Source organism: Brachionichthys hirsutus, chromosome 15, assembly GCF_040956055.1.
Source record: "Brachionichthys hirsutus isolate HB-005 chromosome 15, CSIRO-AGI_Bhir_v1, whole genome shotgun sequence".
NCBI lineage: Eukaryota > Metazoa > Chordata > Actinopteri > Lophiiformes > Brachionichthyidae > Brachionichthys > Brachionichthys hirsutus.
In genome coordinates, this window is record NC_090911.1 from 11,281,711 (window position 1) to 11,296,657 (window position 14,947).

Here is a 14,947-nt window from a genome sequence, read left to right on the forward strand (position 1 = left end):
TCAGAGCATCACTATAAATTCACTTTGTATAAAACTGTTGGGTAAAATGTGAGCTGGGAAGTATTAACGTGTACAGGTAACGCATACCTGTACATGTTGGCTGCAGGTGTTCCTTTTCCACCCCTTTGTGGAAGCTGCCTCCTGGTGGCAGGGGGACTCCCTGATGTGAAATTGAAAAGGAGCTGAAGCTGGAATTTAGGACAAACGATATCTTCACTCGTATTTTAGAGAGATGAAAACACGCAGCCATAAAGGAGTTTTTTATATTGGGTCACATTGACTTTCTGTGTAAGTCGTTTCCAACCCAGGAGGCAACACGAAGGGTATCAGGAGTAAACTACCCAGGCTGCTGACATTCATTTCTATTTTATCATCTTCTTTATGGAAAAGGATAAAAGGCATGCGGGAGTAAAAAATTACGCCAGTTTTCTTTTAAGTATGGATATATGTGGAGTAGAAATACAATTAAAGTACATCTTTCTTTCTAATGTCGGATCTTTTTTATCTTTGATTATGGCCTGCATTTTCCTCGTGGTCCTGACCTCGACACCGATTGGTCGATTTTTGTAAACAGAGATTAACGTTAGCCTTGAACTAAATACACAAACTTTGTTTTAACACCAAACCCTTGTAAATGAATGACTCCCGAATACTGGTAATACACACTTCTACTCAGAACGTTGCAGCAGCGTGTACTGCTTTGATAGGAACCTTTGGTCACCACAAGGGGGCAGTGTTGCTCCGCCTCGCGCATGTCTTCCCTTATGATTCCAGTGTGCTGCACATCTAATTATAAACATTTGTTTTGTAAATATATCGTTTACTGAAGCCGCATCTGTATTCAATCTGCGTGTGGAACGCGTCTCTAATTGCCTTTCTAGCTCGCTTCTCACACCCTTAGCTCTGGGAAAAAGGCAACTATCGCATCTCAAGTTACGCCAAAATGCATCCCTGGTGAAAGATGCCATCCTTCTTTGTGCACATCGTTAGATGGAACACAGCTGCAGCCATTCACGGATGGACATTGACCCCCCCCCCCCCCCCAGACAGACCCAAACACATCCACCCTCTGACTCGGGCCTGCAGCTTTGACAGTGATCTCCCTGCACATGTGTGAGGGAGCGCCTTCGGTTACACCCTCTGCCTCTGCACACACATAAGTTTGAAAGGTTTATTTTGGGCCTCAGATTTATCGCTGTAAGCCTGTGAAATAATAGGAGGAGTCAGTATGTCACCGTCCAATTCTGAGTGTGATTCTCCATGTCGACTGTCAGAGGCGGGGGGGGGGTGGGGGGTCCCTCTGAACAACAGGCTCCTTAGCTCCGTACCCGACTGCTCTGTGTGTGATTCTGAATTTGAAACGATGGAAACCAGCCCCCTGCAGGTGCTGACCGTCCCCACGGCGCCCTATCCGGATCAGAGGCCCGGCGCAAGCGGCCTGAGGAAAAAGGTCCGTGTATTTCAGTCCAGGAAGAACTACCTGCACAACTTCATCCAGAGTATCTTCTCCTCGATTGACCTGCGAGACCGCCAGGGATCGACAGTGGTGGTGGGGGGGGACGGCCGCTTCTTCAACCAAACAGCCATTAAGGTCATTGTGCAGATGGCAGCTGCCAATGGGGTCAGTGTCACCGTTTGTGTGTGTTTGTTTGTGTGTTTATCTGCAGCTGGGTCACAATCTCAATTATTATTTTTGGTACGCTGTTGTGTTTGAAAGGGAAAGAATATTAAATAAAATTAATAAATTACAAAATGGAGTTAAGACAATAAGTAAATGGTATATTCTCTTTCTTTTTTTTTAGAAAATCCAAACAGATGGTAAAAGAAAAAAATCAAATTGACAGATGTTTTAGTAAATTAGTACATTAATTCATTAAATTAATGTCAAACTACAAATGTAATAAATTGAAAGTAACATGTTGCATACATTTCATTTTATAATTGTTGACCTCTTAAGTGGTCATAAATTCTAAAATGTTATCAGTCTTTTATCAACATTAAACGTTAACCCCCCCCCCCCACGAATAAACCCTCACTTTTCATCTAACAAAAATATAAATAAATAAAATGAAGTTTTTAGTTTAATCAGAAACTTTTTTTGAACAGAATATTGTGTGTTTCTAAATATGAAATTTTACCTTCCAAACACGCTACAGGGACATGCTAACGTCAGCATGGTAAATTCCAAATACAAATGCTACCATGTGTGGCTTTTAGCTCAAAGAGCCTCTGTGCCAACACACACACACACACACACACACACACAAACAAACACCTGTGTGACATTTACTCAGGTGGGTCGTCTGATCATTGGACACCACGGGGTAATGTCCACGCCGGCCGTCTCCTGCGTGATCAGGAAATATAAGGCCATCGGAGGCATCATCCTCACCGCCAGCCACAACCCCGGGGGGCCGGATGGAGACTTTGGCATTAAGTTCAACACTGCAAATGGAGGTATGGTAACCGGGGAGGAGGAAGCATGCAGGGGGGGGGGTCAGGAGAAACGTCAGCCAATTAACAAGGCTGGATTCACTTGGGCATGTGACACGGCGCTAAAAGCTTGGCACTTATGTGGACATAAAATATGGGTCAAAGGTCATCCAAAATATCTGCAATGTTTTACTGATAAGCACCAAGTGCACTTGTTATTCTAGTTTTAATACATACAGCACATGTAAAATAACAGATGCCTTCTTCTTCATCATCATCATCACCATTCAGGCCCAGCCAAGGAACCTGTTACGCACAAGATCTTTCAGATCAGCAGGACCATGGAGGAGTTTGCCATCTGCCCCGGCCTGCAAGTGGATCTGAACACCCTCGGAAAACAAGCGTTTGACCTGGAGAACAAGTTCAAACCGTTCACAGGTGATGGTCCATCGTCTTTGATCTTAATGTTTATTGCTGACAATTAAGTTCAATGGAAATTACAGCAATTAAACAAGAATGTAATCAGTGTGTGGCTGTCCAGTGGAAATTGTCGACTCCGTGGAATCCCACGCTAACCTGTTGAGGAACGTCTTTGACTTTGCTGCTCTGAAGGATCTTCTGTCGGGGGAAAATCACATCAGCGTCAGACTCGATGCCATGCATGGAGGTGAGAGAACGTTCAACCAACGAATCTGTTCGGTCATTGTGAAAGGTCATTTAAAAAGCACGTTTAAATGTATGGAGAAAGAAATGCTTAATTTCTCGGTAGAATAAAAGTTTAAAGTAGCATGGAATTATATTACACCAGTTTAAGTAACACCATTTGATTACCTGCTCACAGCGATATGTGTCTATATCATCCATGTTTTAATTATTATTTTCCATAATGGTGGATCTGGATCTAGACTTTAGAATGAGTCTGATTGACTGATCTCAGCTGCGTCTCCTCCCCTCTCTGTTACCGGACTGTGACCTATAATATGTTACGCACCTCCAAATATATATTTTAATCCCCCCCCAGATCCAGATTATGATCCGGATCTGGATCCAATTGCGCATAGTGGCCTGTGCCTAGGTATTTTTATTTTAATGGACTATCATTATGTTTCATGATGGATCTGGATCTGCCGCAAACCTTTTGGCTTCCTCGGGGTATCTTTTGGATAAACAAACAAACAAACGCTGTATCTCACATGACCTCCTCCTCCTCCTCTTGCAGAGGTAACGAAGCCGGGAATATCAAAAACCACTTGCTGCATAGCAGCGATGAAAACGAGATGCGTGTTGATTCCAGTGCTGTCTTTAAGTCTTTTTGGGGGGAGGAGTTTGGTCTTTATAACACCGAGGAGGTCAGCTAAATGTCTCCACACCCCACTCCCAACCCCACCACAGCAACAGCACAACAGAAACCCACTCACAGGAAGCCCACAGGCACCGTCGAGCTATTGATAGGGAATGCATTTGAACAGCTACCCCTCCCATTCATAGCTTTGCAGGAGTGCTAATCATCTGCCACACCGAAGCCAGTCATTCTCACGGTCTGATGTTTCAGAATGCCGGCGGGGAAACTTTGCTCAACGCCTACTGGTCATCTCTGTCACTTCTGTTCACTCCCCAGTGGTGGGACCGTATGTGAAGAGAATACTCTGCGAGGAACTGGGCTGCCCGATCAATTCTGCTGTCAACTGCGTCCCATTGGAAGACTTTGGGGGTCAACACCCCGACCCTAACCTCATATATGCCGCAGAATTGGTCGACAGCATGAGAGACGGACAGTATGACTTTGGGGCAGCGTTTGACGGCGATGGGGTACGTGCAGCTTTATTTGTCCCTGTCTTCGCATTCTCAATATGAAAACTCCTTGGGATGAATTTAAGGCACGGATTTATAACCTCTGTCTGTCTGTTTGCCTTCTAGGACCGTAACATGATCCTCGGAAAGCACGGCTTCTTCGTCAGCCCGCCTGACTCTGTGGCCGTGATCGCTGACAACATCTTTTGCATCCCGTACTTCCAGCACACAGGGGTGAGAGGCTTTGCTCGCAGCATGCCCACAAGCGCAGCCTTAGACAGGTAAAAATAAAAATAAATACTGCCAGAACAAACCGGTTCTTTGTGTTTACCCTCATAATACAAATGGAAATTTTGGTGATTAAAAAAAGACTATCCATGCCAAAGTACACGATAAAAAGAACTATATGCGCTTTCTTACCACGCTTTATTTCCTGCAGAGTAGCGAAAGCAACCAAGATAGAGTTGTATGAAACCCCCACTGGGTGGAAGTTCTTTGGGAATCTCATGGATGCAGGAAGGCTGTCTCTGTGTGGAGAGGAAAGCTTTGGGACAGGTGCTGTATCTCCTCCGGAAGTTATGCCATCAAAAGATTTAGATTAGTGAGGAGATTCTGATGAGATTATTATTTGTTTGTAATGGTGGGAAATGTAATTGCATATCCGCTTCAGGTGGAGACCATATCCGTGAGAAGGATGGGCTTTGGGCCGTGCTGGCGTGGCTCTCCATCCTGGCCGCCAGGCGAAAGAGTGTGGAGGATATTCTTAAGGACCACTGGATGAAATATGGAAGAAACTACTTTACCAGGTGAGGAGTGGACACACCTGTGCTCCATCATACCTGGAAAAAAAAGAGATAGAAATGTAAGATCCAGAGAAGCAGTGTTTGGATTATTGATAGTGACAAATGCTTCACGTTATTATAGTGCTTTAGTTTAGATGATAGATTGAACCGTAGGTGAGTTGGTGCTACATAGGTCAGTTCAGAATGCTGTGTACACACAGGGAACGCCTGACACCTAGTGGTACATGTGTGTCATTGCATGCCCTCCGATGTCCAGATTGACATTGGTAGTGGCTGCAACTAAGTACAGTTTATAATCATCTTAAGAAGAAAAGAAAGAACAATAATAAGCTATAGTGAAAAATAATTCACTTGCAAATTAACAGTGAGTACAAATGAAACAAATTATTACATTTACTGTGATTTAAAACATATTTGGAGAAGCTGAGCTTCCATGTAGGAGATGTGATGTCTCATTTATCACTTTGCTTTGTTTTGTGTGTGGGTTTTTTTAAAACTCAGATATGACTATGAGAATGTCGACATAGATGCTGCCTGTGAGATGATGGAGGATGTGGAGCTCTTGATCAGCGACAAGTCCTTCATAAAGCAGAGATTCGCTGTAGGAGACAAAATATATCAGGTGGAGAAAGCAGACAACTTTGAGTACACAGACCCGGTAGACAGCACCATCACCAGGAACCAGGTACAGGACACCAGCTGGACCCCTGTAAAGTAAACGTGATGCTGAATGCATCCGCTGGTCATTATTATGTCTGTAGATCCTAAAAGCTTCACGTACTCGGGAACGGGCCGTTCCCTCTGCAGGGTCTGCGGATAATCTTCTCCGATGGGTCACGAATCATCTTCAGACTCAGTGGGACGGGTAGCGACGGGGCGACGGTCCGGATCTACATAGACAGCTACGAGAAGGAGAAAGTCTTTGAAGACACGCAGGTGAAGCATTTAACCGATGCTTTGAGAAATGTTTGGGCCAAAATAGCAAAGATTTCCGTAATCAATAATTATGAAACACATTAGATTTGCATGAAATGATATTGTGCACACTTTAGAGTTACGTTCACATGTGTTCAAGAACACTGTATTAATTTGAAGACTTAAATAAGAATATATTGACTGCTGATAGTTAAATAAAAAATTGTCGTCCGCATTTTGGGGCAGGTGATGCTGGCTCCCTTGGCAACCATCGCTCTGAAGATCTCCCAGCTTCATCACAGGACGGGTCGAGTTGGACCGTCCGTCATCACATGATTCCATCAATATGTGACTCAATCGCTGCTGAATTTGTTTGTCTTTTCATAATTTTTGTATAAACTGAGCGCTGATTCCATGCATATAGCTGCACAACGTGCAGTAGTTTGCATTTGTTGTGATTATTTGTGCAACACATTAAACTGCCGTTTTTGTTCATGTGAGATTCATGCCTCTGTCTCACAGTAACAAATTATTTCCCTTTTGGCATCTGTGATTGTTGCATTTGTAATTAAAACCAGCGAGCCTGGGCACAAAACAGCAGCGCACCCACTCCTAGTGATTAAAATTAGTCTAATTTGACTTAGTCATCAAATAACCGTGGCTCTAAAACAAAATCTGTTTCATTTCCTCTGTGAAAATCTCTCATAATTCAAATAATTAATGCAGAATGACTTCCACCCCCTTCCTCTCATGAATCATCTGTTTTGAAAGTGTCAGAAACTCACAACTGAAAGAAGAGATTTCCACGGACTCACAAGGTCAGTTTGACAGTTTTGTATTCAGCGGTAACTTCTGCTGACTGCTGAGAGGTTGGTTTGGAAAAGGAGCAACACATTTCACCCACGAATAACATTTCTTCACGCACACGGCGCCCATTTTTCAATCATCGGATTTCCAATGATTTATTCCAATCATCCGTACTCATCGGCGAATAATAATCCGAAATCGCTCCAAGATGATTGCTAACAGCTTTTTCACTGAAGCAAACACAAACACAAACACGTCGTTCTTTATCAGGAGAAACTGGAGACAGCAGAAGACTTTTCAGCTGCTACACACTGTCAGTGTAATTTATTCAGCGCCGTGGATCAGTCCGCCGGCCACCTCTGTGATCGCTCATGCTCTTTGATGTGCTGTAGCTTTCCAGTTCAGCTCAGCTCCAGTTCATCTGAGGTCGCCAAAGCACATGGTGTAATTTGGCCTACTTTCAGAAAATATCTGGAAAATTATAAATTAGTAACGTGAAAGAATAATTACAGAAATTGCACAATAGCGGTAATTTTTCAACCCTATTTTCCCGACATTTGTAATTTTTTATACTCAACTCAACTTTATTTGTGAAGCACTTGAAAACAACCGTAGCTGGCACAAAGTGCTGCACATGCGTAGATTAAAGCATAAATAAGTGGAACATGTGAATAATAAATAAAAACATGCCATTAATGTGAGAATTAGAGGAAAGAAATCCAACAAATTACACATATTTAGAGAAAATCAATCAAAAATTTGGAATATTGAAAATAGGCCTTCCCTGATGATGACGATGATGATGATGATGATGATGATGATGATGATGCACGTTCAGCACGTTCTGGTGTCTTGGAATTCGTCTGATGACGTTTCACATGTACACAAGTCCACGCGCGACTGTCCCTTTAAAAAAAAAAAAAAAGGTCACGTGACCGAGACGCGATCTCCGAATAGGAAGCAGGAAGTTCTTCGCGCAAAGAAGAGGCAGCACATAAACAGTACACAAAGAACAAAGAACAGCGAAAAAGAAAGCGGGACGGGAAGCAATGGCAGGCATTAAAGGTATTCTGATTAACGTGTTTATGAATGGACATTTATATATATATATTATTTGGTTTCGTCCTTCACCGTCAATAACTCAAAAACTTTGTTAGCTGAGTTTTCCAACTTTTCTTGATACGTCTACGCAATCATCATCAAACAAACACCGCCCGAGAATATTAAGACTGTTAGCACGCTAAAACATCCGTGACTTAGCTCTTTTTAGTCGTGGTAAATTAATATTCTTGCATGTATGACGTAGCATGTATGACGTCATTGTAATCCCGTTGTGTCTGGGCATATGCTCTTCTCTGCCGGTACTATTGGATCTAACGTGTCCCTTCTTTCAGCACTGGTTGGCTTGTCCTTCAGTGGTGCCATTGGACTCACGTTTCTTCTGCTGGGTTGTGCACTGGAGCAGTACGGGTGGGTGCTTCTCATGTTAGCGTGTGATAAACACCGGCTGGAGTAAAGGCCTTCGGTTATTCACAGAGATACAAACAAGATCTGTTACAAAAGTAATGCTGGAAAAACACCCTCAAAGAGATCTCCCACCCCCTTTAATATGAATATATCCCCCACCCCCTTTAATATGAATATATCTCCCACCCCCTTTTAATATGAATATATCCCCCACCCCCTTTAATATGAATATATCTCCCACCCCCTTTTAATATGAATATATCCCCCACCCCCTTTTAATATGAATATATCTCCCACCCCCTTTTAATATTAATATATCTCCCACCCCCTTTTAATATGAATATATCCCCCACCCCCTTTTAATATGAATATATCTCCCACCCCCTTTTAATATTAATATATCTCCCACCTCCTTTTAATATTAATATATCTCCCATCCCCTTTTAATATTAATATATCTCCCATCCCCTTTTAATATGAATATATCTCCCATCCCCTTTTAATATTAATATATCTCCCATCCCCTTTTAATATTAATATATCTCCCACCTCCTTTTAATATTAATATATCTCCCACCTCCTTTTAATATTAATATATCTCCCACCTCCTTTTAATATTAATATATCTCCCACCCCCTTTTAATATTAATATATCTCCCACCTCCTTTTAATATTAATATATCTCCCATCCCCTTTTAATATTAATATATCTCCCATCCCCTTTTAATATGAATATATCTCCCATCCCCTTTTAATATTAATATATCTCCCATCCCCTTTTAATATTAATATATCTCCCACCTCCTTTTAATATTAATATATCTCCCACCTCCTTTTAATATTAATATATCTCCCATCCCCTTTTAATATTAATATATCTCCCACCCCCTTTTAATATTAATATATCTCCCATCCCCTTTTAATATTAATATATCTCCCACCCCCTTTTAATATTAATATATCTCCCATCCCCTTTTAATATTAATATATCTCCCACCTCCTTTTAATATTAATATATCTCCCACCTCCTTTTAATATTAATATATCTCCCATCCCCTTTTAATATTAATATATCTCCCATCCCCTTTTAATATGAATATATCTCCCACCCCCTTTTAATATGAATATATTTCCCATCCCCTTTTAATATTAATATATCTCCCATCCCCTTTTAATATTTCCCGTTCAGCGAGGTCAGGGACGTTTCAGGTTTTAAAAGCGTGCTCAGAGTCTCCGACTGCTCCGGAAAACGCAGCCGTTTCTCTGGGCTTGCTTTGAAGTGAGAGCCGACTCTGCCCACGTCTCTAACCCACACGCCCAGGTTATAATGCATGTCTGCCGTTAAGCCTTGAAGCCTGAGCAGAAGTCGACTCCTGTTATCGGGAGTCTTAACTCAGACGAATGAATTTTTCCTCGCTAGAAGAAGCTATCCGATGTTTGCTTTCTGCTAGAACGATGCTTCTGCTGACGGGCAAACGGAGGTTATCTTGCAGGATGCGAACCTTCCTAGGACCCGATGAGATGCTGCAGCCCCTGCCCGTCGTTCTAACTGTTGCTCTTTGATTTTGCAGGGTGTACTGGCCGATGTTTGTCCTGTTTTTCTACATATTGAGTCCCATCCCGACCTTCATAGCCAGACGCATCGCTGACGACACCGACTCCATCAGCAATGCCTGCAGAGAGCTGGCCTACTTCTTAACAACTGGCATTGTGGTTTCATCCTTCGGGCTTCCCATCGTGCTAGCTCGCATTAGCCTAGTGAGTTCACGTTACGCTATTTCCGTGTTCATTTGAGTTTCATAGGCTGAGCAGCCATCCTTTACTTTTATTTCTTATTTTGTATTTACCCTAAACTCTCTGCGTCACGTTTTATTTGCGCTGCATGTTGAGAGAGGTACGCTCAGCTGAGACGGGAGACGGTGGATTTCTTTGTGCCGACAGATCCAGTGGGGCGCCTGCGGTCTGGTGATGACCGGGAATGCCGTCACCTACCTCACCATCTTCGGCTTCTTTGTCGTCTTCGGAGGTGGCGATGATTTCAACTGGGAGCAGTGGTAGCAGGCGGAACGACAGATGGACTGGCAGACGGACGGACGGACGGACGGACGGGTGGGTGGATGGATCGTTCCAGTCAGAGAGCAGACGGGGGGGAAACGTGCCCTGCACCCAACAGGGACTTACATAAATTACACAGTAGGCTGCAAAATGACTGTGTATATTAGGGGTATATTGTATAAGGGGTATTAGGTTTGAATACCACCGTGTACCCTGCTAACGTGCCTTATATCTGGGAACAGTGATCTGTTCTTCCTCTCGCCCTCGCATGCCGCTAACCCATCTGACCTAACCCGGTTATTCTAGCTTGTCTCACCTTTTTGTCCAACCCCTAATCCCCCCCCCCCCTTTATTTAGGCTCGCTTATCACAAAGCGAGCCTAAATAATAACTGTGGCTACATAAATAATAGCGGTGGCTACGTAGAGTACAGTTGTGGCTTGCTTATTGCAAGCAGTGTTTTGTTTAAAGCAGGGCCAATCTTAATCCATGCTACCTGGTTGCTAGTTAAAGGATCCCTGGTCAGCTGATAGATATGTTGCTATGCAGACGATACGTTTCTTTTCATCTTTCTGCAGGACTTTGAAGCCTTTGCTTTTTGCTTTTTTTTGGTGCAATTTATTACATGTTTACCAAAGATCATTTTAAAAATGCCGAAATTGCCCGTATTTGCGTGATCCTTGCCGCCATCAGTTTGACCCCCCCCCCCCCCGCTAATTACAAAGACACGTGATATGCAATAATCAATGTTTCAAACTTTGAATGAAGCGTGATTTGTCAGTACACAAAATGTATATGTTCAGGCCGTGTATGTTTGTCCTTACGGATATGGTGGGGGGGGGGGGGCTTTACCTGCAAACCCATTCCTCAGTGCCTGTCGTTCACAGAGAACGTTTAGATTAATAGAGAAATCACTGTGCTGTGATTTCATGTCAATGTTTTCTGTTTCATCCTCCGGGGATGAGCTCTGTAACTACAAATCAATATTACATGTTGTTTGTTATCTTATTGGATATTTTACCTTCCGTGTTGTCGTTGTCAGCGACTGAATATTAACGACTTTCTGTGGTTTGTACGATTATCCCACTTTATAGAGGCCAGCATTGAAAAATTGTACGACGGTGATTTCCGAACTGCTTTTACGACATGCTTTATAAAGAAAGTCGGTTCTTTCTGTGTGACGCCCAGACCTTCACTACTGAGTGCGAAAGAGCACTCAAAATGTATTTTATACGCTCTCGACTGCATTTCGTCTCCTAACATTGATTAAAATTCTGTATTAATACACCGGAAGGCCTCTGTCCTGATTCTGAGTCGGGCGGCTCTCGTCTCTCGGGAGTGTTATTGACGAGAGATCGACACCTTTGCTGAGTTTTGGGCGACGACAAACAAATGAGAGCAGTCTGCATTACCTATTCAGTGTTAAATGGGATGCGATGGAATCTTCCACGCGGCTGCACGCTACCTGTGGGTTCATTTCGGTCTCTGTTCACTTGTGTCATGAATGCACTGAAGCTCCCCCCCCTCCCCCCCACCACGAGCCCACAGATGAACTACCGTACATATTTCATAAAGAATAAACCTCGGCTTACTCCCATCAGCACAACTGATGCTTTTGCGCTTTCGTCGGCGCCACTGAGAGACCGTGTGAATCCAGAGTGTTTTTTTTCCTGTGACCCCCCCAAACCCACAATGCAACACTTTAAAGAAATGAAAGTGCTTTCAGAGTGAGACTAACTGCTGAGATAATTGACAAGAAGAAAAATATATATCAAGGTAAAGGAGGAGAAAGAGCTCAGGGACATCAACTATACGTTTCTGTTCCAGGACAGCCGTTGCCTGGCAACAGAAAAAAGATCAGAAAATTCTTCTAAAAGACTCCTGAGTCTGGTGTTAAATATTACACAGGGAAATGCACTTGATTGATACTGTGGCTCCGCGGCGTCGAACGCCACTGGAGCTTCACTCGTTCCAACGCGGGGGTCACGGGGGTCGCGTGAGCTGCTTCGGTGCAACGAGGCGCTCGCTTTACCCTTGAAGCCAGCCGGAGAGTGCACGCCATCGCCACGTCCATTATCGCTGATCAATAGTTGCAGCATTCCACCCAGGACAAAGCGCGCACTGTTGTCGGTACTATGGCGTCGCCCTATCAAGCTCAACAACGCCGCCTTGCTGGAAGAATGACTTTGATTTATAAAAAAAAGTATTTAATTTTACATTTGCATATAACTTCTTAAATTTCCACAGATGCCTGGAAACCATTCGGATGACTGAGTATTCAGTATCTCAGGTAAGATAGAGATTCCCACCCTACCGTCACTGTGTCAAATTCCATAAACATGGATCAATAATCAACGGAGATATTGAGGAACTGCAGATAAAATTCAGATAAAATTATATATTGGATTTCCTGCCTGCATGAAATTCAGCGTAAATTTGCAAATGGTTTTCTCAATTGTGTTTCATATTCAAACTTTGTCTCGGATTCACGGGGTGTGGGTTTGTGGGTTTGTGCGTAGTTTCTTTTGTACAGCATAACCTTCAGGCTTGTCCCACCTCTTTTGTCTCTTTTGAATGTCACCATCTGTCCACTTTACACTTTACCCTCCCTCGAGCATTTCCCCTCATCTCCTACACACGTGCACGAGTTTTACACGGTTGAAAAAAAAACATTGAATTATACAACAGTAACGACTTTTCACCGCCATGACGGACTATAAAATTCTACTCCTGAGATTCTAGCCCCGTTGATGGCTCTCTGTGCCGTCGGTCACGCGGCCTGAACGCTGGCCATTGTTCTTTTATTCCCAGTCACTGCTGAAGCAACAAGCCACTTGCATACAGCTGGTTGTTTTTAAGGCTCCGGCTGCAAATCTGATGACTCACTTTCTGGCTGCTCGGTGGCTTTAGCGGTGACGAAGCGACGACCGTGTATCTTTTTTTGTGTGTTTATGTGTTGGAGAAGGAAATATAAGGAAATTTTTGTGACCCGAAAAAAAGTGACCTTTATAACCTGCCTTTTTGCTCCTGGTGACGAGTCGTTCGTCGGAATAAAATTGGATCAAAGAATACGGTGTATGTCCTTGCCTTCGTTATCGCATTACGGAACAAAACGTTGAATCGTATTTCCTGTATTGTGATACTTCCTGGTGGTACTTCCAGGATCGTATTGCCAGACTCCTGTCTTTATGTATTTAGCTTTGCAAAGAGAAAGCATGAAGAAGAGATTTTAGCTGCCGGTTTAATCTTCCGCAGCAGTAGCTTGCCCGCTAACGGCGGCTGTAAAATCTGACTTCCTGTTCTTTGACAGTTCTTAGACTGGATGTGAATCCGAACGATGAAAGGCACTGCAGACGCCGATGACTCGGCTGTCTTCTTCAGGGTTTCGCGGTCATGTCGACACCGAGGCGTCTGACTGTAAAGGCTTCTGTTGCTTCTGCTCTGGTTCACCCTAAAGCTTTCAATCAATCGGGTCTAGTGAATGGGATAGCTGCTAAAGTGCTGCAGCGGAGAGAGCGCTTCAATCATCAGTGGAGGTTAAACACGGTCACTTCAACATGATGGTGTTTACTGTCGGTGGGTGTTTGAATGCCGCAGATTCCTGTGACTCATCGCCGCCGTGTGTTGAGGCCACCAAATGATTTATATTCATCAATTGTCGACTTCGTTTCCGAATATTTAAACCAAACGAAGCCATTTATAAATCCGTTATAAATCTGCTTCCTCAGACCATTCCCCTGGTCATGCTCTCTCTCTCCTCGTGCCCCATACAGCCCACAGGGTTTCCCTGTCTGTGCCCCCCCCCCACAGTGATGTCATCGTTCAGTTGTCACAAATTGGCGTGTTGTTTCGCTCCCTCTTCAACAAACTCCTCTCAGTGCTTCCTCGACTCAGAGATTCAGTTCTGCAGGAATCTGCTGCAAACGCAAAAGCAAACTCAGCGTGTCATGTTGCTCATAAAGGGCAGGGTTAGAACTAATGTCAGACTGTTGAACGCTGTCGGACGGTGTGTCCTGACAGTTAGAATATTTACAGCTTTGCCACATTGCCCCCCCCCCACCCAGTCATTAGATATTAAATACGTTGAAACGGTTTCAGTGCAGATGTAACACGATGAAATACTGAAGTCCTGTTGAACTAAATATAAAGAGACTTTGGGCTCACTCCTCTGTGAGGCGCACTTCAGCTCCCAGAAGGCCTTTCAGCCCAAACTACGGCCGCTGTTGTCAAGGTCAGACGGAAAACGCTTCTATCTCGGGTTTACCTCGGAGGTGATAAAACGAGATTGCACAATCTTTTATTTGCTCATTAAAGTCCAGCTCGGTTTTTAAAGGAAAGCTTAGAAATGGCGTGAACTTCCCCGATCAATTTCCAATTGATATACGGTGGACGGGTTGTGGCGACAGCAAATTAAGTGTAATGGGTGTGGTGGAATACAGATAAAAATAATAAATACGGGCAGGTCCTGCCGTCAAACAGGACCTTCTGCTTCTGTCAACGTTTGTCGTGTGACGAGTCGTGTTATTCTAAGCGCGCGACACGACCGGATCAAAGCTGGGTGAGTTTTCTTCATGTAGTATGCCTCTAACTCTTATTATTATTATTATTATTATTGGATGTCCACTGCAAAGTCAACGCAAAGACCGTCGCGGTCGAGGCACGGTCGCTCTCATTGTT

At 43.6% G+C, this 14,947-nt stretch overlaps 2 protein-coding genes across 2 annotated transcripts; both read left to right on the forward strand.

Annotated features, from left to right (window-relative positions):
- The first annotated feature begins 1,355 nt into the window (after positions 1–1,355).
- On the forward strand, positions 1,356–6,442 carry LOC137904322 (phosphoglucomutase-1-like). The gene is made up of 11 exons (XM_068748487.1): positions 1,356–1,621; positions 2,295–2,457; positions 2,725–2,871; positions 2,975–3,100; positions 4,052–4,242; positions 4,351–4,505; positions 4,664–4,779; positions 4,895–5,030; positions 5,529–5,712; positions 5,835–5,963; positions 6,189–6,442. Exons 1-11 carry the CDS (start codon positions 1,364–1,366, stop codon positions 6,276–6,278), a joined length of 1,695 nt encoding a protein of 564 aa, XP_068604588.1. The 5' UTR covers positions 1,356–1,363; the 3' UTR covers positions 6,279–6,442.
- A 1,264-nt stretch (positions 6,443–7,706) lies between these two features.
- On the forward strand, positions 7,707–10,613 carry LOC137904495 (leptin receptor gene-related protein). The gene is made up of 4 exons (XM_068748683.1): positions 7,707–7,814; positions 8,144–8,219; positions 9,788–9,974; positions 10,158–10,613. Exons 1-4 carry the CDS (start codon positions 7,799–7,801, stop codon positions 10,272–10,274), a joined length of 396 nt encoding a protein of 131 aa, XP_068604784.1. The 5' UTR covers positions 7,707–7,798; the 3' UTR covers positions 10,275–10,613.
- The last annotated feature ends 4,334 nt before the right edge of the window (positions 10,614–14,947 follow it).